Here is a 16,194-nt window from a genome sequence, read left to right on the forward strand (position 1 = left end):
TGTGTCAGTCTACACAAAATAAAATTCTGTGCTATTTGGCTTAGCAACAGACTTGACAACAAAAATTGAAAAGCAAAGACCATTTGCATCTACCCGCATTACACTCACTCCTCTTACATTCTCTTTATGCGCACGTTTCTGTCCAGGTTACACATCCCACCTTGTTACTTTCAGCACAGTCTGCTTTATTAATATTTAACAAAACTACACAATGTACAGTAAATAAAGAGCAGTAACTATTCTAAGACAGTTCACTTTGCAGGAAATCTCTTGTGATGATTAAAGACCAGCGAAGTTCTCCCTAATGACGGGTTGAGCAAACCTAACACATCTTGTGTATGAACTGCACATGTCAGGAAAGTTAGGATTCAATCCCTCGCCTGTGCTCAGTTAACTGAACCGACAATGGATTAATAATACTCATCTGGCCGAGGGAGAACAATACAATCAGGCAAGGCTCCGACTCCCGGCCCCATGAACCCTCACTGTATTATTTCTATTAAAGGGATCAAGGGCTATGGGGAGAAAGCAGGGACAGGGTACTGAATTTGGAGGATCTGCCATGATCTCATCAAATGGCGGAACAGGCTCGAGGGGACGAATGGCCTACTCCTGCTCCTATCTTCTATGTTTCTATGTTTCTATGTATAGTTTTTCCACGGGACACAAGCCGGCCACTTGGCCCAGCTGGACTGTGCTGGCGTTTGTGCTCCACATGAGCCTCCTCCCACCCTACCTCATCTCACCCTTTCAACACAGCCTTCTATTTCTTTCTCCCTCCTGTGTTTACGAAGCTTCCTCTTTGGGACTTCAGACGAGGGCAGGGCCCGGTTTGGTCTCGAAAACCCCCGCCCTAGTTGAACAGCTCAGCGCCACAACACTGTCTCAGCTCATGGACGAGAAAGGAACGTCTGGGTTGGGTACTGGAGGGCCATCAGCACCTACGAGACCATACTTCAGCAAGAGTTGATCATTTCGGGAAAGGAGGGAAGAAAAATGGGGTTAAAAATCCTATTGTATCATTGTGTCGCCAATCTGTGATTAAAATGTGGAATTGGCCTACTTCAATGTACAGAAGCTGACTTAACATTCTATTTGCAGTTCCTTCACGCTCTTCCCCTTGCCCTATTTAACCTACACTGCGTGGTTAAGGTAAGCACAGCTTCAAGGCAATTAGAAAGCACTTAGTGTCAGCCGGAGGCTCAGTGGGTAGCACCCTTGTCTCTGAGTCAGAAGGTTGTGGGTTTAAGTCCCACTCCAGATATGTGAGTACAAAAATCTAGGCTGACACGCCAGTGCAGTACTGAATTGTCGGAGGTGCAGTTTTTCGGCTGAGACGTTAAACCGAGGCCCTGTCTGCTCTCTCAGGTGGACGTAAAAGATTATTTAGAAGAAGGGCTAAGGACTTATCCCCGGTGTCCTGGGCCAATATTTATCCCTCAATCAACATAACCAAAGCAGAATACCTGGTCATTATCACGTTTGCTGTTTGTGGGAGCTTGCTGTGCGCAAAATGGCTGCCACGTTTCCTACATTACAACAGTAACCACACTTCAAAAAGTACTTCACTGGCTGTAAAGCGCTTTGGGACGTCGGGTGGTCATGACTGGCGCTACAGAAATGCAAGTCATTCTATAAAAAATAAAAACTGCAAATCTGAAATAGAAACAGAAAATGTCGGAAGCATGCAGTAAGTGTAACAGCACCTGAAAACTAAAGACAGTTTAATGCACCCGTGTAGGGTTCTAATAAAATGATCCAAAAGAAAACATTAACCTGTCTTTTTTCTTCACAGATGCAATCGGAGCTGCTGTGTATTTCTGGAACATTCTATTTTTTTTATACTGGCCATTACTTGATTGAATCAAGATTTATTTTTTAATTGCAATGCTCATTCCAATCACCATGTGATGCAGGTGTGGGTGAAGAAGCATCAGGGGCGGCTCAGTGTAATTGTTCCCTGGCTGAGTGTGGCGGTCCACCAAACTACAATAGGTTTCAATCATCTGACGTCCCTGGTGTCAGTTTTATTCAGAATTAGCTGACGAGAGGATGTAAAGCCTCAGTCAAGGGCCAGACAACTGACAGGATCAATTTACTGCTCACGTTGGTTGAGAATCAATTTCTCTCTCAGGCCAATCTAATGGTGTTGCAGTGACCAGTCTTAGCGTGTTACACAAGAGGGGAAAAATTCAATATGGCCCCGCTTGGGGCGCGATTATCGGCCGCGCGCAAAGATTAGCGCCTGGCGCTAATTATCGCCTCCGACTGCAAACTTGGCTTTTATCGCCCCTGGAAGTGATTGGAGCGCTAAATCAGGCGCTTCACACCTGTCTTAAGGCGCAAAGGCCGAGGAGCGAGGCGCTACCTCAGAGCGCTGGCGAAGCTCATGTGATGTCAGTCAGCAATGGAACACAGACTCACTGGCGCCGGCCAGTTCTTAAAGGAGGTGGTTGATCTTGCTCTCCATCCACATCCTGCTCATTGCAGCCTTGAATCTGGGCCTGGAGAGACCTGTACATCAAATCTGCTGGAAAGAACAATGGAGAGGCCCAGGGAAAGAGCTCAGAGTGCAGCCCCCACAGTCTCTTCTAAATCGATACAAGGAAGGTCAAATCAAAATGAACCTGCAAAGTGCTGCTCAGTACCCAAAACTCCTTCACACAGTGTTAAATCTCTCCAGAAGTCTCTCTCAGAATGCATGATGCAAAAATGTCACCAACAAAAAAAGGCAGGAAGCAGTCACCTTTAAATAGCGCTCCCCCAGTCCCTTCCTGACTGCAAAACGCTCCCCTCAACCTGTCGTTGCTAGCGGCAGGTGGTAAGTCAGTGGGTGCCACTCAATATCCGGTCCGGGGTGCTACCGGGGCGTTGCACACTCGACTGATGTCACGATCTGCCGGCGCGGGAGATCATGCCGGTAGTGTTTAGCGCTGCCGCAAAATATCTAGTTAATTTCGTGAGCGGCGCAAACATCGCCACGCCCGGGCGCTAGTTGCTTTGCGCCCCATTAGCGTCCTCTTAAGGCACTAACGGGAGGCACAAACCAACTGAATTTTTCCCCAAAGGTATCTCCGAATCCTTTAATGCCACAAAAAGACATCTCTTTTACCTGGGGTGACTACTTTATGGCTGTTCGGGTCAACAGGCAAAACGTGATCCTTTTATTATGCTTTTTCTTTGGTCAAAGCCTCATTGAAGCAGCTCAGGGTGTAAGCCTCATCTGCAGCGTGAGGGGTTAACATTCCATGTCAAAGAAAAGCACTGCCCGTCCAACCAATGACTCAGTCGCTTCGTTTCTGCAATAACAGCATCTGCTGCAATATCCCATTTCCGATATAAAAATGTCTGCCATGTGTCTGTCACACTCTGCAAGACTCCCTGTCAACTGCGGCTCAGTGTGGTCGCACTCTCGCCTCTGCGTCACAAGGTTGAGGATCCAAGTCCCACTCAACGGACTTTGAGCACAAAATTCTAGGCAGATGCTCCAGTGCGGTGCTGAGGGAGCGCTGCGCTGTCGGAGGGGCCGTCTTTCGCATGAGACGTTGAACCGAGGTCCCCGTCTGCCTGTTCAGGTGGACGTAAAAGATCTCAACGGCACTTTCCCCCCCCCCCCCCGCCAAAGCAGAGCAGTAAATTCTCCTGTTGTCCTGGCCAACAATCATCTCTCAATGATAACGCCATCAAAACAGGGTAACTGGTCATTTAGCTCTTTTGTGGTTTGTGGGACCTGGCTGTGCACAAACTGGCTGCCACACATGCCAACGAATCAACAGCGATTACACTTCAAAAGTGATTTGTTGGCTATAAAGTGCGTAGGAACGTCCTGAGGAGGTGAAGGGTGTTACATAAATGCAACTTCTTTCGAACTGCTCTAGTGTGGCATTTTCCATTTCCTACACTAGACATCCGCAGCCTTTTAATCCAGTTTTTAACTGTTGAAAACTCAGTTTTCCTAAACTTGCTCCCACCTCCAAATTGGAGGGAATAGAAAATTTAAATATTTTGTATATAGAAAAAAATGTTAGGAAAACGAAGGACGGTTAAAATTAAAATAAGACAATGAGAACCAAAGAGGCAATGGCGGAAAGGCCTCAATGTCTTATTATTAGTTTAAATCATTCTTAGTATTTATTTTAGTAGTTTAAGATTTGAGTTGCAGTAATAAAGCTTTCTCTGAATATCTTTACGTCGGTAACAGTATTAGTTATATCATTCTGTGCATAAACAGCAAACAAACCAGTCAGTGCTGGGCGATGGGAATCTCCCTCGCCCGGTCTGAAGCTTGAGGATTAAACCACTTTCTTTCTGATAGGAGATTGTAAAATGTAATCCAATCGTTATTGGAAATGCTCCCATTATCAGAAACTACCACTGAAATAGAAAGACGAACATAGAAACATTGACGGCACAGAAGGAAGCCATTCGGCCCATCGTGTCTGTGCCAGCCCACAAAGAGCTATCCAGCCTAATCCCACTTTCCAGCTCTTGGTCCGTAGCCCTGTAGGTTACGGCACTTCACGTACATATCCAAGTACTTTTTAACTGTGATGAGGGTTTCTGCCTCTACCACCCTTTCAGGCAGTGAGTTCCAGACCCCCACCACCCTCTGGGTGAAAACAGTTCTCCTCAACTCCCCTCTAATCCTTTTATCAATTACTTTAAATCTGTGCCCCCTGGTTATTGACCTCTCTGCTAAGGGAAATAGATCCTTCCTATCCACTCTATCTTGGCCCCTCATAATTTTATACACCGCAATTAAATCTCCCCTCAGCCTCCTCTGTTCCAAAGAAAACAACCCCAGTCTATCCAATCTTTCCTCATAGCTAAAATTCTCCAGTTCTAGCAACAGCCTCGTAAATCTCCTCTGTCCCCTCTCTAGTGCAATCACATCTTTCCTGTAATGTGGTGACTAGAACTGAACGCAGTACTCTAGCTACAGCCTAACTACAGTTCTAGCATCATTTCCCTGCTCTTATATTCGATGCCTCATTTATATAGCGCCTTTCACGACCTCAGCACATCCCAAAGTGCTTTACAGCCAATGAAGTACTTTTGAAGTGTAGTCACTGTTGCAATGTATGGGAAACGTGGCAGCCAATTTGCGCACAGTAAGGTCCCACAAACAGCAATGACCAATTAATCTGTAAAATATAGCATTCGGTACACACTCTAAAGGGGCACTTGCGGCCCACCTCCGCTTCACCTGTGGCCCATGGCAAACTTTCTACAACATGTGGGCCTTTGGCCCTCCACTCAAGGCCTGCCTGAACTCGGATCTAGCTGTGTTTCCTCTCTGTCTCAGAAGGTACCCAGAGTCTGCTGTTAGGAGGCAGGACTATATCAGCATCTGCTCAGTAAGCGAAAGGAGCTTATTAAAAGAGGCAGCTGGTTGGACGATATTTTCTCCTTTCCCTGTGGGGAAATGCTCGGTCTCCACTTGGCTGCTGCTCACAGTGGCATGGCTGAAATCACTGTGTGGGGAGATCGCTGGTGCAGGCCCGCGTCCCTGGCAGTCACTCCTGAAAGTGGGGCTCGGGCAAGATTGGCATTGCGGCATTTGACAAACAAATTCGCAACTGTTCGTCAGAAATTACATAAAACTGTAAGTGCAGAAAACCCCACTGAATAAAAGAGCTTTAGCAATACTTAGTATCCACTTTTGCAAAGAGGATAATGTCCCTCTCTAAACGCAAAGATACCTGATGTAATCGGGGGATTATGCGCATGGTGAGATGGGTAACCGGCCGAAAAGGAACTTGGAGGGAAAAATAAGAATTTTAAGAAAACGTTAGAGGCTTTTCTCTGTCAGGAGTAAATATAATGGGACGGGGAGATTGAGGAGCGTTTGGCGTGTTTTTGGGAATTGCTGTGCACAAATTGGCCACCACGCTTCCCTAGATTACAAAGTTTCCCTACATGACAACAGAAAACGAAACATTCCCCCATGAGGCATTTGCTTAAGTGCAGCGAAGCCTGGATTGAATTTGTGAAATCTTCCACATCCCACAGGAAAAAAAACCACACCGTAAAAGCACTTTTTCTTCTCCCGCTCTCACTTGCCAGCGTCGAAAAGCAAAACTCAAATCCCTTGTGGAGCATGCGGCTCGACTGCAAAAAACAGCTTCTATTTACTTGGATCCCAGTTAGTCCTTGATTTTATTATCGCGTTCGGTAAAAAACCTCGAAGCAGATGAGCCCCAATTTTCAAGAGGAGAAAATAAGTTAAGCTCAACGCCAATCTCGTCACCCTGGTATGGTGAGCCAGTAAACAAAATGCTCCAGGGACAGCAAAGGTTCCTTGGATCCAATTAACTAAAAGCTGCATTATCTACATTTATTACAAAAGTTGGTGCTGCACGGTAACAGGACAGAAACAATGCTGAAGTAATGTCGCAGCTGTGATTTATTTCTCATGGTGGGGCTGACTTTATCTTAATCACTTAACAATTACGAGCTGCACAGCAAACAAAAACAAAAAAGCACATTTCTTTTATTTCAGCAACTTGACAGAAAACAGGAAAGAACTGTGCAGAGAAACTGATCTGGCCTCATGCCAATATTGCTAATAATTGCTTTGAGCAGTAAAAACAACATTTTAATCTGCCTAATAATATGCCAGTGGAACAAGTGTCACAACTTCAGGGCGGTTAAAGTCACAGCTCGAGATTGTTCAAAGCGGGAGTTTGAAATTAGGACTCAGGCGGAGGCCCAAGGTCAGAATCTGTTGCCCCACATTTGCTCTCGCATCAGTGGCTGTGATTCCCCTGCTCTGTCATCGGCACCCAGGTGCCGCTGACGCTCTGCTTCAGGCTCGCTCACCTGCCCCCCCCCCCCCCCCCCCGGTCGATTGCAAAAAAGGGCAGCTCACAGAACAGGACGGAGGTGGGCACCTTCCAATAAACTAGATGCTCAGTACATTAAACAAAATCTTGACTTGAATATAGGGGCTATGATTAAGAAGTTTGCAGATGATAATAAAATCGGCTGTGTGGTTGATACTGAAGAAGGAAGCTGTAGACTGCAGGAAGATATCAATAAATTGGTCAGGTGGGCAAAACAGTGGCAAATGGAATTCAATCCGGAGAAGTGTGAGGTAATGCATTTGGGGAGGGCTAACAAGGAAAGGGAATACACATTAAATGGTAGGACACTGAGTAGTATAGAGGAACAAAGGGACCTTGCAGTGCATGTCCACAGATCCCTGAAGGTAGCAGACCAAGTAGACAAGGTGGTTAAGAAGGCATATGGAATGCTTGCCTTTATTAGCCGTGGCATAGAATACAAGAGCGGGGGGATTATGCTTCAACTGTATAAAACATTAGTTAGGCCTCAGCTAGAGTACTGCGTGCAGTTCTGGTCACCACATTACAGGAAAGATGTGATTGCACTGGAGAGGGTGCAGAGGAGATTTACAAGGATGTTGCCGGGAGTAGAGAATCTTGGCTATGAGGAAAGACTGGATAGGCTGGGTCTGTTTTCCTTGGAACGGAGGAGGCTGAGGGGAGACCTTATTGAGGTGTATAAAATTATGAGGGGCATAGATGAAGTGGATTGAAAGGACCTATTTCCCTTAGCAGAGGGGTCAAAAACCAGGGGGCACAGATTTAAAGTAATTGGTGGAAGGTTTAGAGGGGATTTGAGGGGAGATTTCTTCACCCAGAGGGTTGTGGGGGTCTGGAACTCACTACCTGAAAGGGTGGTAGAGGCAGGAACCCTAACCACATTTAAAAAGTACTTGGATGTGCACTTGGGATGCTGTAACCTGCAGGGCTATGGACCAAGAGCTGGGAAGTGGGATTAGGCTGGATAGCTCTTTGTTGGCCGGCGCCGACACGATGGGCCGAAATGGCCTCCTTCCGTGCTGTAACTTTCTATGATTCAATGGAAAACCTTGATGTCTGACGTGCATTTCTCTCGATGGTCGGAGCACTTCAAGTGGGCCAAAAAATATGTATAATGTAAATAACAGATATACTAAAAATGACCCACCACAGCACTGATCGACTAGCCTTGAATCTAAGCTCTGGAATTCCCTCACTACCTCTCTCCCCTCCTTTAAGATGCTCCTTAAAACCTACCTCTTCGACCAAGCCTTTAGTCACCTGTCCTAATATCCCCTGTGTGGCTCGTTGTCAACTTTTGTTTGATGACGCTCCTGTGAAGCGCGGGGGACGTTTTACTACATTAAAGGCGCTCTATAAATGCGAGATGTTGCTGTTGATACATTTTTCAATGAGTAGGGCGGGTGATTTGTTATCGCCAGGACACCATCATTTTCACTCCTCACTGCTGGACTCGCGCAGCAAATGTCATTAGATGCAGTGAGCGTAAAAATCATAGGATGTTGCACTGTATCCAATTCACTTGCCCTGCCTACTGTCCAATTTTAGCACGATCTAAGGAAGAAAACAAATGATCGAAAATGCAGCTGCAACTTTTTAACAGTACGCAGGGCCTACTTTTGGAACACATGCAGCCAGCGGGAATATCGAATAATCACAGATTTTCCGTCCATAATGGATGGAAGCCATCTTCTGACGTCCTTTATACAAAGTCTGCCAGAGATTTCGAACACAGCCTCTCTTGGCCACCGTATTCCATTTTTAGCCACTTCTTAGGGTTTGGCGATCAGCATCAGCCCAATCTGCCAAGAGTCACATTGCCCGCATTCTCCTGTTAGCCAGTGTGTAAATGTTAAATTGCCAAAATGCCCAGCACTGTACAAGTTGTCAAAAAGTGGAATTGGAGGAGAATTTAGGAAACAGAGGAACAAGGAGGAGGCCATTCAGCCCCTCGAGGCTGTTCCACCATTCAATCAGATCGTGGCTGATCTGTATCTTAACTCCATCTACCCGCCTTGGTTCCATAACCCTTAATACCCTTGCCTAACAAAAATTTAACAATCTCTCAGTTTTAACATTTTCAATTGACCCCTCAGCCTCAACAGCTTTTTGGGGGGGGAGAGTTGCAGATTTTCACTACCCTTTGTGTGAAGAATGTGCTTCCTGACATCACCCGTGAATGGCCTGGCTCTAACTTTGAGATGGTGTCCCCTTGTTCTGGACTCCTCCATCAGAGGAAAAGTCTCTCTCTATTTACCCTATCAAATCCTTTAATCATCTTAAACACCTCAATTACATCACCCCTTAACCTGCTATACTCAAGGGAATATAAGCCTCAGCTATGCAACGATTTCCACTGGCTGCATGTATAATGTTATCTACTTTTAGAAACCAATGCATATTTTGAGCTATTCACTATGCAATTATTTTTTTTCCCCAAATATACAAATCTTTACAGCCCCAGTTCATTTGTTAGGAGCACAGTTAAAACATAATGTTGGTGTCTAGCCACATATGTAGTGGTCGAGAACAACCCTCCTAGCTCTGGGGCCAGACAGTGATGGGATGAAAGGTTCTTTTCCCTTCAACAGCTGTTTCTTGCTCGAGATGAGACGAGTACAGGCTGTCTTGACCCAGGTCCCATTTGGTGCACGTCTCCAGCCTGAAACTGCTCTTAATGCTGCAGTACTGACACTAACTGAGCAGTCTCACTGTACGTGGCGCGGAAGGACCGTATGCGAAATACAGGAAACTTTTTTTTATCTGGCACCGACGGGACCGACGTGGTGCCGATTCATCAAAAATTCCGGATAACCGAACGCTATAGTAAAAGATAGGGAGAGCTGAGAGCTCCATATAAAGCAACAAACCCTGTTGCTTAGCAACAGGTTCAGAACAATGGCCACAAGTTCCAAGCGTCTCTGTAGCTTAGCAACAGCTGCAGCCACACCCTTGCACAGCAACAGATGGAGGAAGGCAAGTACAATATGAAGTAAAACATACCTGAACCTACTCCTGAATTTTGCCGGTTAACCGAGATTTCCGGTTATTTAGGTGCCGGTAAATCGAAAGTTTCCTGTAGCACTTTGCCACCATGCAACCCGCTTCTTGACGGGCAGTGACTCTTTCTGGCACCCCTCGTCGGGGTTGCCAACTCTGGCTGGGCTTTTTCCTGGAGGATTCACCACGTGACCTCCCACCTCAAACCACCCCACCCCCACACTCCTGCCATTGGTCCACCCTGCCTTCCCATGGCCAATCGAAAAAGAACAGACTCTTTGTTACCTAATTGGATTAATCTTGACTATTAGTGAAACAGACTTTTTTTTCCAAATTCCAAAATTTTTATAATAAATGAAAGTGTTCAAAGGAAAAAACACAATTTATTTTATTGCCCATATGATTTTTCTCCTGGGTTTTTGTTGGCAGCGGTTTCCTGGAGATTAATATTAAATTCCTGGAGACTCCAGGGCAATCCTGGTGGGCCAGAAACCCTAATCCCTCTTGTACCTCAACTAAATGGCCATTGTTAATGTGCATGCCTGGACGGTGAGGCATTCCAGGAAGTAACTGAAAGTCAGAACCTTGGCTGACGTTCCCCTGTCTAGCCCTGCGAGGCTGAAACCAGTGGTAACATTGCAACCACTGCTAGAGAGACATGGGAGGTCCTGGGTTTGATACTTGGTCTGTGTTGAGTTGAGTTACCTGATCTCACCAGAGCTGGCCGTAAAGAAAGTTAACAACTGGCTTCAAGACAAAAAAGCAAAAACCAAAAAAAAAAGCTAACATAAGTAAAAAAGAAATAGGAGCAGGAGTAGGTCATACGGCCCCTCGGGCCTGCTCCGCCATTCAATAAGATCATGGCTGATCATCGACCTCAACTCCACTTTCCCACCCGATCTCCATATCACTTGATTCCCCTAGAGTCCAAAAATCTATCGATCTCAGCCTTGAATATACTCAGAGACTCAGCATTCACAGCCCTCTGGGGCAGAGAATTCCAAAGATTCACAACCCTCTGAGTGAAGAAATTCCTCCTCATCTCAGTCTTAAATAGCTGACCCCTTATCCTGAGACTATGCCCCCTAGTTCTAGACTCTCCAGCCAGGGGAAACAACCTCTCAGCATCTACCCTGTCAATTCCCTTCAGAATCTTGATCACTCTCCTGTGATTAATGTTGTACTTGCACCGTGTGGAATAGGGTTGTCAACCCTCCAGGATTGTCGTGGAGTCTCTGGAGATTAATCTCCAGGACACGGCTTCTAGCAATCCTGCAGAAAAATTACTGGGGCCTTAAAACAATATATTATCTCTTTGAACACTTTTGTTTATTAGTTTCAAAATATTGGGGAAAAAGACTGTTTGACTGAAAGTAAACAATCATCCAAATCGGGAAAAGGAGAGTCTGTTCCTTTATGCAATAATTTATTTATTTCAAATACACAAGTATTTTACTGCCTCAGTTCCCTTGTCAGTAGATTTAAAAATAACTAGCTATATAAGATGCACTGCAGCAACTCACCAAAGCTTCTTCGGCAGCACCTCCCAAACCTGTGACTTCTACCACTTGGAAGGACAAGGGCAGCAGGCCCATGGGAACACCACCACCTGCAAGTTCCCCTCCAAGTCACACACCATCCTGACTTGGAAATACACCGTCGTTCCTTCATCGTCGCTGGGTCAAAATCCTGGAACTCCCTCCCTAACAGCACTGTGGGAGCACCTTCACCGCACGGGCTGCAGCGGTTCAAGAAGGCGGTTCACCACCACCTTCTCGAGGGCAATTAGGGATGGGCAATAAACGCTGGCCTTGCCAGCGACATCCACATCCCAGGAATTAATTTTTTAAAATGTTATCTGTCCAATTGGCGTGGGAAGGCGTGGCGCTGTGATGATGGTTGTGTCAGGCGGCCAATGGCGGGAGGCGTGGGGGGCGGGGAGAGCAGGGTGGTTGGAGGTAGGAGGATCACGCGACGATACCTCCAGGAATATGTCTAACCAGGGTGGCCAACCCCTAGTGCAGAAGTTAGGCGAGAGCCGAGAATGGCTTACAAATCCCGCAGTCAAGTAGTCCAGCACCAGGCATTGCCCAGATTCGACTGCAAAGAAGGGAGACCTAGGAGAGCATAACTGTATCCCAGGAGGAGTCAGTGACTTCAAGACATGGGGAGTGGTAAAAGGATTGGAGTTTATTTTAAAAGGCATTATAATCAGGGCAGCATGTCACCGAGACTGAATAAGTCAGATTTAACTGCGTTTATTGCAGGGTGTTCCAAAACCTTTAACAGTGCTTTGAGGATCACATTCTGTGAACCAGTTCCATTTTGGCATGATTATAAGCTCACAGTTATACTTCAAACCCAGGCAGGCAAAGTTCAAACACACTGCACCCAAACAAAAAACACTCGTTTAAAAGTTCTTCCATCTGTGATTTGTAAAGTTGTTCCTGTGAAATTCTGAAAGAGGCTCACTTACCATCCTGTGACGTCGGAGGGGCTGGAGTGAAGTTCATCACAGGCTTATCTGGAAAAGGAAGAACAAGAAACATGCAGCCAATTACAATCCATTCAAAGTAACCACGAACCACCAGCCACAGCATGGGAGGCGCACCCTGGAGAGGATTCAAGTAGGAAGCATTTCAGCATCTAGCCCCAAGCAAGTCAATGACTTACTTCATTTGGAGTGAATTATTCTATAGTTCAGTGCATTTCTCCAGTTCTTCTTTACAGCAAACAACATCAGACAGACAATTGTGGACGCACATTTATCGATGTAATGGGCACTGTCGAACCAGTAGTGTCATACAGTTGCATTTTCCTTCTACACGATAGGTGTATTTTTTTTAAAATCTAGCTACCAACAACCATTCTGAAGAGTGTGCATCAAGACTAGGAAACCCCTTGGGTTGGATATCCGCAATGGTGAACTCCACCACTAGCACTGTCCAGTATCTCACCCAAGTGGCTAGTCATGTGTGAGCCTAGACAGCGAGTGTTGGTAGGAAATTTAATAGAACAGCAACCCAAGCTCACTTGACCTTGTCTCAGTTGACAACCACATACTTTACAGCAGGGCTTACTGGATGACAGTTGGGAGTAGGAACCACAGCTCATTCTTTTTTACCCTCCCAAGACACTGAGGACAATTGCGTGCGTCAGCCGTGGCTCAGCGGCAGCGATCTTGCCAATATTTATCCCTCAACCAACATCACTAAAACGGATTATCTGGCCATTTCCCTCACGTGCACAAGTTGGCTGCCGCGTTTCCTACAATACAACAGTGACTACGCTTAAAGAAAAACAGCAACTGATTTGCTGTAAAGCGCTTTAGGACATCATGAAAGAATCTATAGACATGTTATACAAATCCATGAATGGAGAACCATGTCTGCAAAAGGGACCCAGGTGAAACAGAGATAGGCCACGAGTGGCCCTCAGGCCATATACTGAGCACCATTGATTCAGTGGGTAAATGCCCTCAAGCCGCAGCGACAGGAACAGTTCCAGGTTCAAACCTTGCTCTGTGCTGAACTACTGATCTCAGCAATGAAAGAAAGATTTGCATTTCTATAGCACCTTTACACGACCACTGGATGCCCCAAAGCGCTTTACAGCCAATGAAGTACTTTTTGAAGTGTAGTCACTGTTGTAATGTAGGAAACACAGCAGCCAATTTGCACACAGCAAGCTCCCACAAACAGCAATGTGACAATGACCAGATAATCTGTTTGTGATGTTGATTGAGGTATAAATAGTGGCCAGGACAACGGGAAGAACTCCCCTGCTCTTCTTCGAAATAGTGCCATGGGATCTTTTACATCCACCTGAGAGGGTACCTCGGTTTAACATCTCGTCTGAAAGACGGCACCTCCAACAGTGTCAGCCTAGATTGTGTGCTCAAGTCTCTGGAGTGGAACTTGAACCCACAACCTTCTGGTATCAGAAGCAAGGGTGCTAAGTCACTGAACCACTGGCTGACATTGGCGTTGATGGCTACAATGGAACACTACAATTGGTCCCAGTAACCCTGGGCTGAGGACTGGGAAAATCAGTCAGGGTTTCTGAGTCCCTTCTAAACAGTGTATTAGATAGGAAAGGATCAAACATAGAAGTGATCGCCAGCCACCCCCACATGGTCAATTAACCTGCCAACACTCACTGTTTGGGTTCATACATGAGCGTACATAGCCACTTGGGTGAGGTATTAAAGGACTGTTGACACCACTGGAGCTGTACTAAGCAAGAGTCGGTGTCAGAAGAAGGAAGGGATGGGAAGAAGAGGGGAGGAGAGAGAGCAGAGATGGGGAATGAGAGAAAAGAGATGGGGAGCGGGAGAAGAGGTGGGGAGTGAGAGAAAAGAGATGGGGAACGAGAAAAAGAGATGGAGAGTGAAAGAAAAAGCAAAGGAGAGGGAGAAAAACAGAAAAGAAAATTATACAAGGCACCTCCAGCTCTTTTCCCTGCCCACTGGCAAAGGCCAAGACCCTAAACACAGTTTAATAAATAGTCATTCTTCATCCATATCAGAAATGTAAATAAAAAGCATTTGAATCAAGCACATTGAAAAGCTGAAACGAATGTTTCCTGAAAGAAAATTCACCTCACCATGGTAACTCATTAACATATGAAACAATTATAAATAATAAAAAGCAAGCTGAAAACGATGGGAATTATTCTGAAGCCTATTTACTTTTGATGCTCCTATGGTAATTAGTTCCCAAACCGTTTTACTCTTGATGTCCCATTGAGCTCAGCCCAGTTCAGGGTTGCTTCCTGCCACATATCTTTGTTGAGCTGGAAGACCTCAGGGCCATTTTCATAATTTCCAATACCATCCCTTAATTTGATCAGAGTTGCTCTTGCTGCAGCAGAAGATCGACAGCCCATTCAGACCGAGGGGTCTTAACCTCAATGCAGCTGGGCGAGCTCACACAGCTACATTACAACAGTGACTACACTTCAAAAGTACTTCATTGGCTGAAAGATGTGTTGGGACATCCCGAGGACGTGAAAGGCGCTGTGTAAATGCAACTTCTTGCTTTCCTTTTACAGGCACCCTTCCACTAGTGGAGTGCAGCGAACTGCAGATGGTTCAGTTCTCCCTCAAATATAAATGGCAGGATTTACGATGTACTGAGGCACATTGGTAGGCCCATAAAACTGTGGGTCTAGGCATCTGTTATCAGATGGTAGGCTTCCCGTTCCACCAAGTACATGCAGGAGGCCGTTCCTCCGTTTTGCACTCCTATAAGTGGGTCTGCGTTACCCAACAGAGAACAATGGCACCAGAGACTATTACCGCCGGGAACGGATAAAGCAGAGAAATTGGCGCAATTTACAAGGCAAGTGTAAAACAGCACTGTCTCTTCATTACAGGGACTTGACCGGCTCAAGTACAACCATCAAGCTACCTCAAATACCGCAAGTAAATATCTTTAATCTTGTCATTTTGCCCAGCAGGTAGCATTCTTCTCTCTGAGTCAAGAGGTTGTGGGTTCAAGTCCCACTCCAGAGACTTGAGCACAAAATCTAGGCTGACACTCCCAGTGCAGTGCTGAGGGAGTGCGGCACTGTCGGAGGTGCCGTCTTTCGGATGAGACGTTAAACCAAGGCCCCGTCTGCTCTCTCGGGTGGACGTAAAAGATCCCGCGGCGCTATTTCGAAGAAGAGCAGGGGAGTTCTCCCCGGTGCCCTGGCCAATATTTATCCCTTACCCAACATCACTAAAACAGATTATCTGGTTATTATCACATTGCTGTTTGTGTGACCTTGTTGACAAATTGGCTGCTGCGATTCCTACATTACAGCAATGACTACACTGCAAAAATTACTTAATTGGCTGTAAAGTGCTTTGGGACGTCCTGAGGTTGTGAGAGGCACTACAGAAATGCAAGTCTTTCTATTTCATTATTGACAAGTCTGGAAGCATCATTAACCTATATTTAGATATGGAATGAATGCCTCTGAACAGCTATAAACATGCCAACATGAATCTGCTTAATAAAGACCAATTAACACTAGTAGTCCACCAGCATTCATATGGTGGGAAAATCGGAAAATGAATTTAAAATAGAGCATCAAATGCAAGAAGTAATGAACTAAACTTTGACGTACATCCAGGATGGAGGTGACGGGGTTAAAAAGACCAACACAGTGTCCGCGAACATAAGGATGGTTAAAGGTTATGAAAAAAAATTACCTTATACTGTATTCTATTTAATGACCCATTGCCTTCCTAATGGAATATCATTATGCTGCGGCACTTATCCCAGTCACCCAGATCTCTGATATAATAGATTTTATGTCAAAAATGCACTGTGGGATTTTCTACACTTTGCATTTAATCATA

General features: G+C 45.6%; 1 protein-coding gene across 11 annotated transcripts in view; it reads right to left on the reverse strand.

Moving 5' to 3' along the window:
• agrn (agrin) overlaps nt 1-16,194 on the reverse strand; it is a 540,540-nt gene that overhangs the window by 209,463 nt on the left and 314,883 nt on the right. For all 11 annotated transcript variants that reach the window (XM_085967315.1, XM_085967316.1, XM_085967311.1 and 8 more), the window contains one exon: nt 12,322-12,369. In XM_085967315.1, coding sequence (XP_085823441.1) covers nt 12,322-12,369 — 48 coding nt within the window. The remainder of the gene's footprint in view (nt 1-12,321; nt 12,370-16,194) is intronic.

The sequence above is a fragment of the Somniosus microcephalus genome, chromosome 25 (assembly GCF_052327205.1).
Source record: "Somniosus microcephalus isolate GS21.2 chromosome 25, FLI_Smic_1.0, whole genome shotgun sequence".
Taxonomy (NCBI): Eukaryota; Metazoa; Chordata; class Chondrichthyes; order Squaliformes; family Somniosidae; genus Somniosus; species Somniosus microcephalus.